The sequence below is a fragment of the Mustela putorius genome, unplaced genomic scaffold (assembly GCF_011764305.1).
Source record: "Mustela putorius furo isolate JIRA1106 unplaced genomic scaffold, ASM1176430v1.1 tig00000480_pilon_pilon_pilon, whole genome shotgun sequence".
Lineage (NCBI taxonomy): Eukaryota > Metazoa > Chordata > Mammalia > Carnivora > Mustelidae > Mustela > Mustela putorius.
In genome coordinates, this window is record NW_025421397.1 from 2,827,052 (window position 1) to 2,844,561 (window position 17,510).

The following is a 17,510-nucleotide window of genomic DNA, read 5'->3' on the forward strand; positions in this document are numbered from 1 at the left end:
TCTCCCTATCCCCCGATTCCCCCTAGCAACCCTCAGTTTGTTTCATGAGATTAAGAGTCTCTTATGGTTTGTTTCCATCCCAATCCCATCTAATAATTGTCTTAAGGGGCGCCTGGGTGGCACAGTCAGTTAAGCGTCCAAATCTTGGTTTTGGCTCAGGTTATGATTTTAGGGTTTTGATCTTAAGGCCCTGATCTCAGAGTCATGAGATTGAGCCTTGTGTTGGGCTCATGCTCAGTGCAGAGTCTCCTTGGTCTTCTCTCTCTCCCTCTGCCACCACCCCCCGACAACCCACACGAGCGGGGACTCTCACATAAGTAAATAAATCTTTTTTAAAAATTCACCTAAACTCACTAAATCAAAACAAATTTTAACTGGAAGAGCATCACTAAGGTGAGAAATGTATAAATCTAAGAAACAATTACATCTTCATCTAAAGAAAAATTAACTTAGGCCATCACTATTTTTTTTTTTAGTCATGCTGATGTAAAATTTAACTACATAGGTATATAAGAAAAACATGTAAAAGGTATCCTTAAGAAAATGTCAAAACAGTTAAGTATGAACCAAAAGGAATGACACACATATAGAAATATGTAATTTGTTTGAACTCTTTATGAAGTGGATTGCCTAAGGGGCACTTGTGGTGCTGAAACGTCCTGAAACTTTCCGAGAAATCACAAAGAACATACAAGTTAGGATCTGGGAACATAAACATACCATAAAAGAATGATAATTATACTGTGACTTCACTTTTAGGAAACCTGGCTAACCGCATGTTTGTGATACACAGTGCAGTACAAGGCAAGTATTCTGGGCTAATGGGAGCCCAACATTCAGGCAAAAAATGGGGCTTTGCATAGTCTAGAAACCTTAGTAGGAGCAGTTAGTTAATTCTGGTTACATACTAACTGAAATGCCTGTAGACCCTGAAAGATATTATCAGAAGCACTAAGTAAAAGGGTAGAAGAATCTCAGGTCTTAGAAATAGATATCTCTCACAAATGTGTATTATTTTTGAGAGGCTCGCTACCCATAGAGGTTGCTTGTGGGTACAGGTACCATGTCCAGGGTTTTGGAAGAAGCTTTGTTTTAGAGAAACTTGACTTCCTAGTGGTTTGTTTTAGATAAAATGAAACTGTTCTTGGGTATAAAGAGTGTCTTTAGTTAAAATGATATCAGTTGTCAGAGGGTATTTTACTATCTGAGGGAAGGGGATTAGGCTATACTAAAGGTTAGTTCCTCAAGTTTTCTATTTGACTATTCTATTTGACAGTTTCAGGTGCAGTTATAATTGAAGATGGTAAAGGACCATAACAATCATTCAACTGAGTACTTACTACGTGCTAAATACTGGGCTAACGGCTAATATGAAAAATGAGGCACTTTACTGGCCAAGTCATATGCATAATTATATAGTGATGTGAACATTAACAAATATTTTAAAAATTATTGGAAAGAAGTAGAAAAAAGGGATGAATTTTTCTTTGTCGAACTTTGAGAGAACTTCAAAGAATACATAACATTTGAATTGACTCTTGACACAGAAGGAAAAGAGAAAAAGGAACCACGACCATTAAGTTATGTGTTGTTACACACCAGGAATGTTACTATAGTATTTAATTCTCATATAGTCCTGCAGAGTAGACATTACCTTTACACACAAGGAAATGGGGTTTAGAGGGGGTAAATTATTGTCACAAGAATCCATAGCTACGAAGTAGTAGAGCTGTGATAGGACAGCTGTGATAGTCTTCTTGTCTGACTTTGGCTTTTCTCACAGTATTTAATATGGAGGTGACATAAAGAATATAAAAATTATTCCAACCTTACAATTTAACAAGTGCCCTGAACACATACATACACATATATACTAGAAGGTAGAATGTAATTCTGGATCAATCCCATTGTCCATCTTCTCCATGTTTATACATAGCACACTGAATGCTACTGGAGAAAAATTGCTCAAAATGGTATGACTATAAACACATGGTGTTTCAACTTGGTTGTTATTGGATATTTCCATAATACATATCACTCATTTACTGTGAAGCTGTTTTTTTTTTTTAAAGATTTTATTTATTTATTTATTTGACAGGCAGAGTTCACAAGCAGGCAGAGAGAGAGGAAGGGAAGCAGGCTCCCTGCTGAGCAGAGAACCTGATGCGGGCTGGATCCCAGAACCCTGGGATCATGACTTGAGCCAAACAAAGGCAGAGGCTTTAGCCCACTGAGCCACCCAGGCATCCCACTGTGAAGCTGTTTCAAAATTCTATTTTCTTCAAAATTCTGATGCTAGCAAATCTGTCATTAGAGCACAGCCATTGGATGGGAACTGCCTAAATTCTTACCACCAAACCTAGAAACTCATTTTTATCTTTACATAATCTTTATTTCTATCTTCAAAATGGAAAAGGCGCCCTCCTGTCTAAAATTAAATCCCATAACTTGCACTCTGGATCTCCTCCTCCCCCAACACTTTGCTCAATTGGTATCTTTCTCTTGCTTGTCCCTACAATGTCTCTCTCCACCTGGCTCCTTCCCATCACTGTTTAAATTGGATACTCCCTAATGGTGAGAGGTTAAAGCTCTTGACCTCATGCCCCTCCCCCCATCATCCTATAGTCTCTGATTTAAATAACTTAAGGTTTATCTATCTTTCCTATGACCACTTTTCAACTTCTATTCATTCATTAATTCACTGCAGTCTGCTTTTTGGCTCCAGGAAAACTGATGTACCATCTCGTTAAGTTCAGTTGACACTTCCTTTTTCATCTTTGTTTGATTTGGCCCCTTGACAGACCACTGTCACTGGTCAGATTCTACTCTCATTCTGATGTTCTTGCCACTTCTCTGGTTATGGCACCTTCTAATCTGTGTAAAATTTTTCCTCTGCCCATCCCTTAAATGTTGGTGTTCATCAAGATTCTGCCCTAGACCTTTTTCTGCTCTCATTCTATGTAGTTCATTTACCAGTTCATTTAATTCCTTCCACATAAAGCACTATCTTTACTGGATATATCCACTTAGATATTTTTTTGAGCTTTTCTTCTCCAACTCTATTTCTCCCACATGCTTTGTGGCACCACCAGAAACCCAGGATGAAAGCCGAAACCTTGGGCATCAATCCTCATACCTACTACTCTTTTCAGCATTCCCTAGGTCCAGTCACCAAGCCCCATGATTCTCCTCTCTTTCTTTCTTTCTTTCTTTTTTTTTTTTTTGGATTTATTTATTTGAGAGAGAGTGAGAGAGAGCAAGAGCTCACAGAGGCAGAGGGAGAGGCAGACTCCCCACTAAGCAGAGAGCCTGATGTGGGCTTGATCCCAGGACCATGGGATCATGACCTGAGCCGAAGGCAGATGCTTAACTGACTGAGCCACCCAGGTGTCCCTGATTCTGTTTTCTAAACAGCTTTCAAATTAGTCCATTCTTGGTGGGCACCATCATCACCAGTCTGGTTCAAGACACCATCATAACTCACTGAAATACTGGAACGGCTTCCTAATCGGGGCTCTAACAATTACCCTTAATACAGTTTCAAAAGAAATCACAAAAGGGCTTTTACATTAGCTTCTTAAAATTAAGCACAGTATTCTAGTAGACATTTGGCTGATTAAAGATCCTTTTCCTACTCTTGAAAACTTATATTCTGAAGGCACATGATGAAATATATACACAGAAAAGCAGAAAGAGAATTTCCAAATCAGCAAATCTTACTTCAAAAAAGCAAAGATGAGTGGATAAAAATGGATGAAAAATGATAGCCACTTAAGAAGATTCTTGAGAGGTACACTCAACAAGAAAGAAGACATTTTAAGGAATTACATTTCTTATATTCAAAACTGAATGCTGAACTTGAAGCTCTGCTGCTGTTCTCCAAGAGCAAGATCCTATCAGTTGCTCTTTGGCTTTACCTCCTTTTTACCTTATTATTTAAGATTTATATTATTTTATATTTTTATACCTAAGGGGTCTTAGCATAAGTGAAAATATGTAAGGGTAAAAAAGATCACAACCTGCTTAAAGGAAACCGAAAAAGTTATTTGGAGGCATCAAAAAAATGAAAGGAATAAAATAGACTATAACACCTGGATAAGATATTCAGCTCTGAGGTTTTTTGGCAATTAAGATAAAAAGGAAACACATTAAATTACATAGTTTTCACTTTCTGACAAAAAGAAAGCATATAACCTTCATCTACAGAGGCAAAAACTTTCCTGGAACTAATGCAAGCAATAATTCATCATGAAATTCTTGTCTAAATGGGACTAAGGAAAAAAATCATAAACTTCTGCTTCAGAAAAAAAAAAAAGCATTTGCTTTTAGTTTTGACAGTAAGTATGTAATCATGGTTGAGCTCCTTAACTCTTATCAGCTTCAGTTTCATCTGTAAGAATGGGGACAATAAGATTTAATTTTGTGATATTTAACTTTGCTACTTTTAAAGTGAGTAATTAAGCACTAATATAGAAAATAAAACCCTTTAAGGCCATGCCTTAATGTCCTAGAACTGTCAACTTAGAATTATCTCCTGTTTTTTTTTTTTTTTATTTAACACATACTTGATAACTATGTAAATGAGTGGATGATCTCATTTCCTATTACATGACCACCTAAAGTCTTATCAGAACTAGATGACACTGCTTAAAAAGGTAGAGACAGTGGTGTCCAGTGCAAAGAAGACAATAAAAAATTCAAAATTTTGCATTTGATCACATGTGGATTTAAACTCAGAAAAATTTAGCTGATTAAAGCAGTGACTCATATTAGACAATTTTCCCAGGGACCTGCCTAGTGTGGGGCAAGCTCTCACGTGCACTGTGCATGACTCTGAGAATGGGCCTCTCCTACATTTTGTGCCCTAGGTGTTTGCTTGCCTCAGCTTAGTCTCAGCCCTGATTTTCACTTTTAAAAAAATTATATTTATCAGAGGTATTCTTATTCAACTGTTATTGGCTATTTTAAGCATTTGACTTTCAGAGCCATAAAATGAATAAATTAATTTTGCAGACTCCTCCTTCTCCTCCTCATGACCTGAGCCAAAGTCAGATGGTCAACCAACTGAGCCACTCAGGCACCCAGACTCTCCGTTTCAGGTCAGTATTTAAGTGAATAGTCAAGCATTGTCCTGGGTCATCTACCATTCTTTTTCCATAAAAGCAGTTTACACTTGCTTTTGTAGCTGCATGTTCTATTTAAGTTGGCTTTAAACTGTTTCTTGGAAAAAGATAAAAAATTTGTATTAAGTTTGTTTTATTAGACTTTAATTTTTATTTTGCTTTGAAAATAAAAAAGCTCCTTTTCTTAGATGTACGGCATTAAGAAAAATCACAATGTTAGATTATTAAAATATAATTGTCAAAATGAAGATACTATCAAATATATGAAAATTAACTGATAATTAGATATGCATCCTTGCAAATTTCATTGATGTCATTCAGTAGATTTATCTTGCTAGTACTTAATTTCCATGTTTAAACATACTTCCTTCTAAACTCATGTAATTCTCAGCCTACTAAATAGAACTTTTAGTTTTTATTTGGACTCATGAATAATGTGATTCCAAGCATGATGCACAAAATATAGAAAGTTGCTCATATATTTTTCAGAGTCTAGCACAATCTTCTAAAAACAAATGAGAATTGCCACTCTAAAAAAATACTTGTTACGCAGCTTTAGAAAAAAGTTGGTATGCCTGAATGGACATCAGAAGTTTCTTTCTTTCTATCTATCTATCTATCTATCTATCTATCTATCTCTTTCTCTTTCTCTCACTCTCTCTCTTGCTTTCTCTCTCTGTATCTTTCTTCTCTGAGAGTGTGCGTGAGTATGCGTGCAAGTGGAGGGGACGGGGGAGAGGCAGAGGGAGAAATAGAATCTTTTATTTTTTTAAGATTTTATTTATTTATTTATTAAAAAGATTTTATTTATTTATTTGGCAGACAGAGATCACAAGTAGGCAGAGAGGCAGGCAGAGAAAGAGGAGGAAACAGGCTCCCTGCTGAGCAGAGACCCTGATGCGGGGCTCAATCCCAGGACCCTGGAACCATGGCCCAAGCTGCAGGCAGAGGCTTTCACCCCCTGAGCCACCCAGGTGCCCCAAGAGAGAGAATCTTAAGCAGGCTCCTCACTCAGGGTGGAGTCCAAGATGGGGCTAGCTCTCTTGACTCTGAGATCATGACCTCAGCTGAAATCAAGAGTCAGAGACTTAATTGACTGAGCCACCTAGACGCTCCTGTGATTACTGTTTCTTAAATATTCAATTTTTAAAGCATTTGTGAAAATCCACATAGTGAATGAATCAGGCTTCCCCAGTGAAGAAATAATTATTTGAGGGCAGAATCTTAGGGTCCAAGTGGTAGCAGATAAGGCCTGAAAGTCAGAGAAAAAGAATAAGTATCTTCAGAGAAGCTCTTCCTAGTTTGTATCACCTGTTGTTAGATCTGGTTATCTATGCAAAAGTCATCTCTCAAATCTAGTCCAGGGACACCTTCTTATCCCTTTTGCCTGTCATATAAAATACACCTTTAAGAGAACCTACTTCAAAGGCAATTTCTAAGACAGAGACAACCCTACAATTCCCTTGACACCATTTCTAGGATATGCACCTTTGAACTGCTTCTAGTAATATTCCCCAGTTCGTTTCTCTCAATAATATCCTTCCAATAATTTCTTCCCAAATTCCCGATATATCTTTCCCAGTCTAGGAAACAGTGTCTTCAGGATACTCATAAACAAATGATCTGTTTCGAGCATTTCTTTCTCTGTTAGGATAGCAAAATGGTAAAAACATTGCCAAGACAAGGCGTAAAAATGCACGAGACTAAAAAACTAGGCTTCACAATACCAACTGCTGGCGAGGATGCTGAACAGCTGGAACATTCATTCACTGCTGACGGGAACGCATAATGTATAGTCATTTTGGAGAACAGTTCGGCAGCTTCTTATAAAGTTAAATATACACTCTCCATAGGACCCAGAAATCCTGCTTCTGGGGTATTTACCAAGAGAAAAGGAAACATCTACATCTCTATCTATATAGATAGTGATATAGATATACTTTAAAGATTTTATTTAGTTGACAGCGTAAGAGGGAACACAAGCAGGGGGAGGGGGAGAGGGAGAAGCAGGCCTCCTGCTGAGCAGGGAGCCCCATGTGGGGCTCCATCCCAGGACCCTAGGATCATGACCTGAGCCAACGGGAGACGCCCAATGACTAAGCCACCCAGGCGCCCCAGGAAACTTATATTTACACCAAAACATGCACACAATCATTTATACAGCTTTATTATTTATAGAGGTCTCCAAATGGAAACAACTCAAATATCCATCAACTGGTGAATGGATTAAAGAACTCTGGTACATCCATACAATAGAATATTACTCAGCAACAAAAAGGAATAAATGACTAATATTTGCAACAATATGGGTGAATCTTTTTTATGGTAAGTGAAAAAAGTTGAGTCTGAAAAGACTGGTAATTTCATTTATACAACACTCTGGGAAAATGTAATATGGTTTGTTGGAAAAGGCAAAACTAAAGGGATAGAAAACAGATCAGTGGTTTCTAGGACTGGAGTTGGGGAAAAGAGTCAATATTAAAGGGGCATGAGGGGCACCTGGGTGGCTCAGTCATTAAGCATCTGCCTTTGGCTCAGGTCATGATCTCAGGGTCCTGGGATTGAGGCCCACATCAGGCTCCCTGCTCAGCGGGAAGCCTGCTTCTCCCTCTCCCACTCCCCCTGCTTGTGTTCCCTCTTGCTATCTCTCTGTCAAATAAAGAAAATCTTTAGGGGCACCTGGGTGGCTCAGTGGGTTAAAGCCTCTGCCTTCAGCTCAGGTCATAATTCCAGGGTCCTGGGATTAAGCCCTGCATTGGGCTCTCTGCTTTGCGGGGAACCTGCTTCCTCCTCTCTCTGCCTGCCTCTCTGCTTACTTGTGATTTCTCTCTGTCAAATAAATAAATAAAATCTTTAAAAAAAAACTCTTTAGGGGCACCTGGGTGGCTCAGTGGGTTAGGCCACTGCCTTCGGCTCGGGTCATGATCTCAGGGTCCTGGGATCGAGTCCCGCATGGGTCTCTCTGCTCAGCGGGGAGCCTGCTTTCCTCTCTCTCTCTCTGCCTGCCTCTCTGCCTACTTGTGATCTCTCTCTGTCAGATAAATAAATAAAATCTTTAAAAAAAAATCTTTAAAATAAAATAAATAAAATGGGCATAAAGGAATTTTCTGAAGTGATATAACTATTTTACATATTGACTGTGGTGATGGTTACAAACTGGGTGTGTTGGTAAAAAAATCATAGAAATGTATGCTAAACAGGGCATGAATTTTACTGTATGTGTATCATATTTCAGTAAGTCCGCTTCAAAAAATAAGAAAACTGGGGTTATCTCCTATTTACTAACTAACTGGCTTTACTCAAGCCACTTGAAACACATTTCACCTTTTATAAAATGAGGAATTTTATATTAGCTCTAAAAGATTTCTAGGAGAAATAAGAAAAAAATGCTTCATGGACTCTAAGCATACATAGAACATATGGGCAATACAATGATGAATAAGACAGAGATACACTAAAGAAATTTACTGTCTAGTGAGATAAGGAGGTAAAACAAATCATTATTAAGTAATATGGAAATTCAGTGACAGAAATTGAACAAGGCAATAAGGGGGCAACAAGAAGGGGCATTCCAGGAGTAAGAATTAACCCAAAGAATAAAGTATAAATTAATTCATAAAGAATAATGAAGCATATCACATATTCAATATAAAGGACCAGATGACAGTGAGATGCAAACATGAGAAGTCATTAATGCACACGGACAACTGGGATCTAGTAACCTTAATGCAATATGGACTCTGAAAAAGCTGAAAGTAAAAATTATGACAAAATGAAAAAAGTACCTCACGATGATTTAGAAGTTGTTCTAAATCTAATGCCATTTGGTTCTTCATCTGTAATAGAGCTGACTTTTCTTTATTTAAATTGCTGAAAAAAAAAAACCACCAAGTTTTTAAGAAGTCATCATATTGGTGTAAATTTCATTAGTAAATAGTAAATAGCAAAAGGCTAAAGACAAATCTAACAAATCTGTTTGAATTAAAGAGAAATTAAATTTATAGTCCATAAAGATAGCAGACCAGCCACCATAATGTTTGATTTCATCAACAGCTAATTATTTTCTAAGAAGACTTTTTCTTTTAATAATCATTTGACAGTGCAAATGAGATATGTTCTGAGAATCCTTTCCTGCCTGGTAAGGGCATAAAAATTGGTGTTTTAAAGATGATTATTTACTCCTGAAATGTAAAAATGATGAAGTGGGATTTATACAAAAGCTAAAAAGTATGTTTGGGGAAAATATTAAAACTCAAGACACTGGAAGTCAAATTAAAACATTTATCCTTAAAACAAAAAGTAGCATTTTATAATTGACCATGCACTAAATTACAAGGCATATAATTAAGTTAGACAAATGAATCAGATATTCAGTCTGTGATTAACAATTTTTGCCTCCAAATTCTTAGCTCTATCTTTAATTTCTAAGTCTGTGTCAAGAGTTTGCCTTTGACAGGACCGATTTTCTGATAGGAAAGGGTAAGAAGCCTAAACAGAAGAACACATTAGGATTTTAAGAGAGAAATATTTGAGGCCTGTTTTGTACTGTCTGGAGTTTTATTATTCAACATATAAAAATTAATTAGAACCACTGAATGAAATACTCTTTGAAAGTCACTGGAATGAATCTCCTCAGCACCACATCAAGACTTAAGAAAAGCAACAATGAATCAAAACAACATAATTTCATAAATATCAAAACAAAATCTGTGAAGGTAAAATTAGTGAGGATTGTTTTGTTGAATAGGTAAGATGTTTTAAATTATTCTTTAAGAAAATGGAAAGCCACCAATTTTTAAAATATCAGGCAGTTTTTTTAAATATTCAAGAACAGTATTAAGTATTCTGAAAGAACTGATAATTCTATGGACTTAAGAGGAAAAAACTCACATTCTCCTTTTTCCTAGTAACTGAACTTCCCCAAGGAAGCACCATAATTTGTCCTCTGAGAGAAAAACAAGATGCAGTTCTGACTTCTGCTTCCAACTGTGACATTGACTCAAGTGTGTGCTATAAAGCACAGCACACAACCACCCTACTAAGCCTCAGTTTTCACATCTGTAAAAGTGGAAAACAATACTCATGTATGTCAAAGGGATATATGAATTACCTAATGAATGAGTAAATAAAGAATCAAACATATAAAACACAACATAAATGCCATATGGTATTACTAATTTAGATGAAATACAGGTATTGGAGAAAAACAGTAATTAAATGCCACATAGGTTAGCAGCTCAGCAGAAAAACAGACTGACTTTCAGAACTAGGCATCAGAGAGCCTACTGAGCCTTGGACTTGAAAAGAACTAAATGACATAAAGGTAACTGAGTATCAGATTCTGCCAGAGCACTGCAAAGTATGGTAAAGATCAGATGTTTCTGAACTGTAGCATTCAAATATTTTTTAAAATTAAATTAAACATCCAGAACAGAGGAATAGGATTTTTGAGGAACAGAAATGTATTAACAATATGCATGTATACATGTTAATGCTCATATACATGTTACATACATATACTACGTAAACATACACTCACAGGCAGTACACACACACACTCTCTCTTTCTCTCAAATACCAACAGGACCGTAAAGAAAATGTGTGCAGGGGCTTCTGGGTGGCTCAGTCATTAAGTGTCTGCCTTCAGCTGGTGATCCCCAGGTCCTGGGATCGAGCCTCACATTGGGCTCTTTGCTCAGTGGCAAGCCTACTTCTCCCTCTCCTACTTCCCCTACTTGTGTTCCCTCTCTCACTATGTCTCTGTCAAATAAAGAAATAAAATCTGAGAAAAAAAAAAGAAAATGTGTGCAATAGGAACAGAATGTTGATGAAATAAAGGATCTGACTAGGTAATCTGTTAGAAATGCTTCATATGTAGTGCTTAATTTTTTCCAGGATAAAGGAAGTATTCCATATTTAAATAGCAAAAATATCTGTACAATACAGAATATAAGGTGGGTGGATAAACTGGTTCACAGAGCAACTCTGTTCTATCTGTAAGACGTGGGTTTATTGCAAACAGTACAGACGCCTCAGACAATACTTGGGTATATATTTTCAAAGTCTCAGCCTTCTCTATAATACACTCTTAAACCACAAGGGAGACCATCTTCAGCACGCGGGTCTCTAAAACTGCATATGATGATTATTATACTCTGTGTTCTTCCAGTGTGTATGTAATTATTCAATTGAAGTTTAGTCTCCTTAAGACGTATTTCATAACAGTGGAAATTTACCTTTAAAAATACAAAGCTTCCATGCGTGACTCATAAAGCAACTACAAAACAAATCTCCTTATAAGCACATCTACCGTGAATGGTATATTACACCCATAACTGTTCAATTCACTGTTAATTATTACTCAGAAATTCGTCTTTATGGCTCTGTGTCACCTGCTATATGAAAACATATTCCTGATATAATGTACTTTAACTTCCTGGATCAATATACCCTGGCTTAGCCTCACAAGGCTAAGTAGTCTTTTCTTCTTAAACTACTAGTTAAGAATAAACTGAGAACTGACAATGGGAAAAGGAAATTTATGCTAAGTATTCTCTTTCTGTGCTTCCTTCAGTTCTGGGCCATAGATCAAACTACATAACTCAGACGGTCTCTGGTGGCTCGGTAGAGGAGAGTTTAACAGTACTACCTTTAGAATGGATTATTACTTTAATGATAGGGAAATTTAAAGTACTTCATAGTGATAACTCAAATGCTAGCTTTTAATGTGTTCATAATGATTTCATTTTGGTACCTATTTACTCTAACCTTTCTAGACACTGAATATAAATAGGTAAATTTGCAAGTTGGGGGTTGGTATAGTGGCATTGTTTTATTTTCTAAGACAATGATAAAATTATTCAGTTCCTTAAAGAGCTTCTATTGTATAAGCTAGAGACATATTTTAAAGAGTAATCATTTAACTGAAACCATAAAACTCCTAAGAGAAAACATAGGCAATAAACTCTGGGACACCGGTTTTTTTTTTGGATCTGTCTCCTCATATAAGGGGAGCAAAAACAGACATAAATAACTGGAACTATATCAAACTAAAAAGCTTTGAAATAGTGAATGAAACCTTCGACAAAACAAAAAGGCAACCTATAGATAGATGAATGGATAAAGATGTAGTGTGTACATACACACACACACACACACACACGGGAATATTAGTCTGCTATAAAAAAGAATGAAATCTTGCCATTTGCAAGAAGATGGGTGGACCTAGAGGTATTATACTAAATAAATTTAGTAAGATAGAGAAGGACAAATACCTCAGGATTTCACTTTCACATGCAATCTCCAAAACAAAACAAATGAACAAACAAAACAAAACAGAAAGACTCATAAATACAGAGAACTGGTGGGTGCCAGAGGGAAGGGTGGGTGGTTTGGACAAAACAGGTGAAGGGGATAAAGTGGTGCAAACTTCCAGCTATAAAATAAATAAGTCATGGGGATGAAAAGTACAGCATGGGGAATACAATCAATAATACTGTAATAAGTTTGTATGGTGACAGATGGTAACCACACTGGGGTGAGCATTTCATAACATATATAAATGTTTAATCCCTGTGTTGCACACCTGAAATTAATATAATATGGCATGTCAATTATACTTCAATTTAAAAGGTAATCAATTCATGTAAATATTCCTTACAATTAAAATCAACACCTAGCAAGAAGGATAGGCCTTTTTAAGACATGATTACTTGGTAATTGTTTTGAATGGGACATCTGATGTTTAAATTTCAAATTAATGAAGGGCAAAAGGAAAGGAAGTAATATTTACTGAGTTTCTCCCATGCACCAGAAGTTTTGCATATGTTATTTCATTTAAATTTCACATCTAACCCTTGATGTTCATACCAGTAGCTGTAATTTACAGGCACATCTACCATGAGAATAGAAACTGGCTGATGTGTATTCAAAGTCCAGGATAATTCCTCTACATTTGAAATGTCATTGGCTCCAAGTAAGAGAGATGGTAGACAGACTGTGGACTGTCAGGTAGACTGACTTGTGGACTGGGCTATTTCATTCATGTCATGTGGGTATGTTTAACAGCATCTCTAGGGCCATAATTAAACTACTAAAAGCACCTTAATTTTTCACATTAAAAGGTAGTTGATTCAATTAAGAGCAAGATTTCATATCCTGTGACATACTAGTTCAGAATCGATTAAAATATTTATATAGCGAGTTCATGAAACGTAGCTTTAAAGGATCCAGATTTTAGCACAAAAATATTTTTTATAGTTACTTTTGTAACTGACATAGCTTTCATGATGATGTTGCTGTTATTAAGGGAGTCTTAATTTTTGTCAAAATTCAAAATATTTTGAGAAATGTAATTTCTCATTTTTAAGATAACTTTCAACATAAACATTTGTTTCATGTAAGATAAATACTAATAATAGCAAACATTTACACAGCATTCACAATGTGTAGGCACAGTGCTATACATATTACAAAGATTACATTGTTTAATCCTCAGAATAACTATATGAATTAAGTGCTGCTAGTACTAGAGTATCACTCGCATTTCACAGATAAGAAAACTGGCTCTACTGTCCAATAACAGAGCCATTAACTGGCCACAGGTGGCAATTAAAATTAACTTAATTAAAATAAAAAATTTAGTTACTCATATGGGTAGTGGCCATACTGGACAGTGCAGAAGACATGGAGTATTTTTACTATTACAGAAAGTTCTATTGAACAATGGAGGTTTAGGGAGTTTAATGGACTGGCTTTAACTCAAAACTAAGTATTGAGCTAGATTTAAACCCATGTAACCTATCTATAGAGCCTGTACTCCCTTTTAAAATCTGTTTTTTAAAAACAACTTTATTTGGAATATTTCGAAAGAAGAAGGAAAATATAACAAACCCACAATTATCTACCACCTACCTTTAGCAATTATCAATTCATTAAAGCTCCACTTAAGGCACTCTTCTACACTATTTTTTTTTTTTTTACTTCTCTTCCTTAATCATATGAGTTAATGAAAAATTCTCCCTTATTCAGAATAGAACATAGGGAGGCAGTATAACATAATGGTTAGGAGTATAGAATTAGGAAGCAGACAGACCTGGATTCAAATTTTGACCCTACCACAAAGCTGTATGTACATTCTTAGATAACAAGTTGCTTAATTTCTTTAGGGCTGAACTTCATCTTGTTTCCTCCTATAGGTATTATTTTTCTCTATATTAAATCTTTTCAACTCTTAAGTCTTAGTAAAATAAATACTCAAATTTATTTGAAGGTAACTGTGAAAAGGTAATTTTATCACAGGACTTTAATGTTCCTGCTCCAAGATTAAAAAAGTAAAAGGAGATTCTATCCAAAATTTCAAATATATTATAGGAAGAAATACATAATATAGGAAGCAAAATTTCTATTTAGGGTTCTTCCCTCAATTTCCTTAAGATAACCAAGTGTCTAATGAGTGATAAAACATAATTTCTATTGCCCCCAATAGCTACTTACAGAAGAACTGCTTAAGTGATTCACTGAATTATTTTAATTAATTTCTTAATTTGGTTTATTTACTATTTAATAAATTTAATTAATGTAGGTTATATATATTCTAAATCTAATTTTTAACTTTAAAATTAATCCAGGAGTAAATTATTATTTATATTGACATTTGCAGAAATATGATTTAAAATTATTTTATCATATCATCCTGAAATTAAAAATTAGGAGTAAAGTTTTGAATCAATTATTTTGGTTGGGTGGAAACAAGAGAAGGTAATTATTCTGATTCTTCAGAGAGAACACCCACTCATACATGGTTATATACCTTAGGAAATCTGAATTTAATAACTATAGTCTCCTAATTATTTTTCAGTTCCTTAATTTAACAGTTTCTATTCCCATCTATTTCTCTGCTTCTACATTTATGAATTGGTTAATAATTTATCTAAGTTATTCTAACAATCTTAAAATCCAATAACTGAGCCAATTAATCAACAACCCATGAGTTAAAACATCTTTCTGTATAACATCATTCTTTCACTTCAACTTAAAAAGACTAAAATGATTATATAGGTGAACAGGTAAGGAATCTGAATGACTATTAAATGGAACAAGTCTTTTGGGTAAGGGGTCATGTAAGAAAACAATTTCAGTTGAAGGAAGTGAAAGGGATTTATTTACATTTAGGTAATTCATGGGCTACCTCATGTAGAGTCAGGGGAAGAAAGGCCTAAAAAATTGCTTGGCGAAGTCAACAGAATCTAAGCAAATGTGTATATTTTGTGTGTTTAAAAAGTCATTTTTGGGGGCGCCTGGGTGGCTCAGTGGGTTAAAGCCTCTGCCTTCGGCTCGGGTCATGATCCCAGGGTTCTGGGATAGAGCCCCACATCGGGCTCTCTGCTCAGCTGGGAGCCTGCTTCCTTCTCTCTCTCTGCCGGCCTCTCTGCCTACTTGTGATCTTTCTCTCTGTCAAATAAATAAATAAAACCTTAAAAAAAAAAAAAAGTCATTTTTTGGGGGGGGTGCCTGGGAGGCCTAGTTGGTTAAGTGTCCAACTCTTGGTCTGGCTAAGGTCATGATCTCGGGGTCCCTGTTCAATGTGGAGTTTGCTTGAGACTCTCTTTCCCCCTCTTTCTCTGCTATTTCCTCCTGCTTTCTCTCTCTCTCTAAAATAAATAAATAAATCTTAAAAAATAAAAATAAATGTCTCTGTAGAGAAGACTCAGGAATTTTTACTTCCTATAAAGTTCCCTAAATGATCCTGATGTATCTTCCCTCTGCATCTCCCCCACCCAATGTGCGCGCTCTTTCTCTCTCAACTATACAAATCTTAAAAAAAAAAAAGGTTATTTTTGGGGTGCCTGGATGGCTCAGTCAATTAAGTTTCTGACTTATAAACTCAGCTCAGATCTTGATTTCAGGGTCATGAGTTTGAGCCCTGTGATGGGCTCCACACTGGGCATGGACCCTACTGAAAAAAGAAAAAAGTCATTTTGACTCCACAAATGGTATCTGATTATATTCCTCTTCTTCCTTTGGTCAAGAATTCTAGGGAAACGAGGACAGAATAGCTGCTTATATTTGAGGGCTGGTGGAGTGCTTTGTTAATAAGCGCATTATTATTTCCAGGCTAAGACTTCTGATCACAAGGTGGAATGTGAATAACTAATGTGACCCAGTTTCTCGAAGATAAATTACATTGAAGACCATGTTCACTATTTACATTTTTTCTTCATAATTTACAAACTTAATTCATGGATAGCAGTATTATGCTTACATTGCCTTTATAATTCAAATAAAAGATTTATAAACGATTTACCTGACATCCTTCTCAAGTTGTGTAATACACTCCTTCAGGGAATCAATCTTAGAATCTCTCTGACGCACTGATTCAATGAGGTATCTGTAAGGCTGTTGAGTCTGGTTTAACAGAGAATTGGCCCTGTTAAGCTAAAGAAAAACAGATTTCATGAAAATCTAAAAAATTTTTACAAGAAACTAAGGTTATCCAAAATGCTGTAGCATGGACACAGTACTCCAAAACTCCCTTACACAAATTACTCAGAAAAGTGTTTCCTATGTAACTTTGAAGGTTTTAAAACTTATTAATCAATATAACTATTCTTTATGATAATAACAAGTAATAAATTAATAGGAAAGAAAAATTTTATTTTATTTTATTTTTTTAAAGATTTTATTTATTTGACAGACAGAGGTCACAAGTAGGCAGAGAGGCAGGCAGAAAGAGAGAGAGGAGGAAGCAGGCTCCCTGCTGAGCAGAGAGCCCGATGCGGGGCTCGATCCCAGGACTCTGGGATCATGACCCGAGCCGAAGGCAGAGGCTTTAACCCACTGAGCCACCCAAGCGCCCCAGGAAAGAAAAATTTTAAATAAAATATGAATTATTACCAATTTTAGGGGTGGGTCACCTCAATGTTTTGCCATTTTTTGGTGTGAGAAGATATGTAACATAAAATTTCTCTCTTTTAATAAATATTCTTTAGCTAAAATAAAAATCTTTTATTTGAACTTTCTTTATTAAAAATAACATGACATTATAATTTAGCATTTTTCTCATGTCTTCATATTTCCTTCCATCTTTATTTATAAAATTGAAGAACTGTAGCTAAATCATTATGTATAATGAATTTTCTAAGAAATTATAGTTAAAATATAAATAATATAAAATTTAGCATTTTAACCATTTTAGTGTACACCTTCAGTGGCATTAAGTACATTCACAATGTTGTGTAACCATCACCAGTATCTATTTCTGGAATATTTTTATCAGTTGCAACAAAAGTATCCATTAAGTAAAAACATGCCCCCCCATTCTACTATCTGTCTCTATGAGTTTGCTTATTCTAGATATATAAGGGGGATCATATAATATTTGTCATT

The 17,510-nt window shown here is 35.7% G+C and overlaps 1 protein-coding gene across 4 annotated transcripts in view; it reads right to left on the reverse strand.

The window, feature by feature from the left end:
- Positions 1-17,510, reverse strand: part of PIBF1 (progesterone immunomodulatory binding factor 1) — a 196,630-nt gene that overhangs the window by 19,250 nt on the left and 159,870 nt on the right. For 2 of the 4 annotated variants that reach the window (XM_045080635.1, XM_004775066.3), the window contains exons 15-16: positions 16,429-16,559; positions 8,909-8,993 (exon numbers count right to left, since the gene is read on the reverse strand). In XM_045080635.1, the coding sequence (XP_044936570.1) occupies positions 8,909-8,993; positions 16,429-16,559 (216 nt within the window). Of the gene's footprint in view, positions 1-6,071; positions 6,376-8,908; positions 8,994-10,013; positions 10,182-16,428; positions 16,560-17,510 lie in introns of those variants that run through there. The other 2 variants (XM_004775067.3, XR_006606963.1) reach the window with 2 other exon arrangements.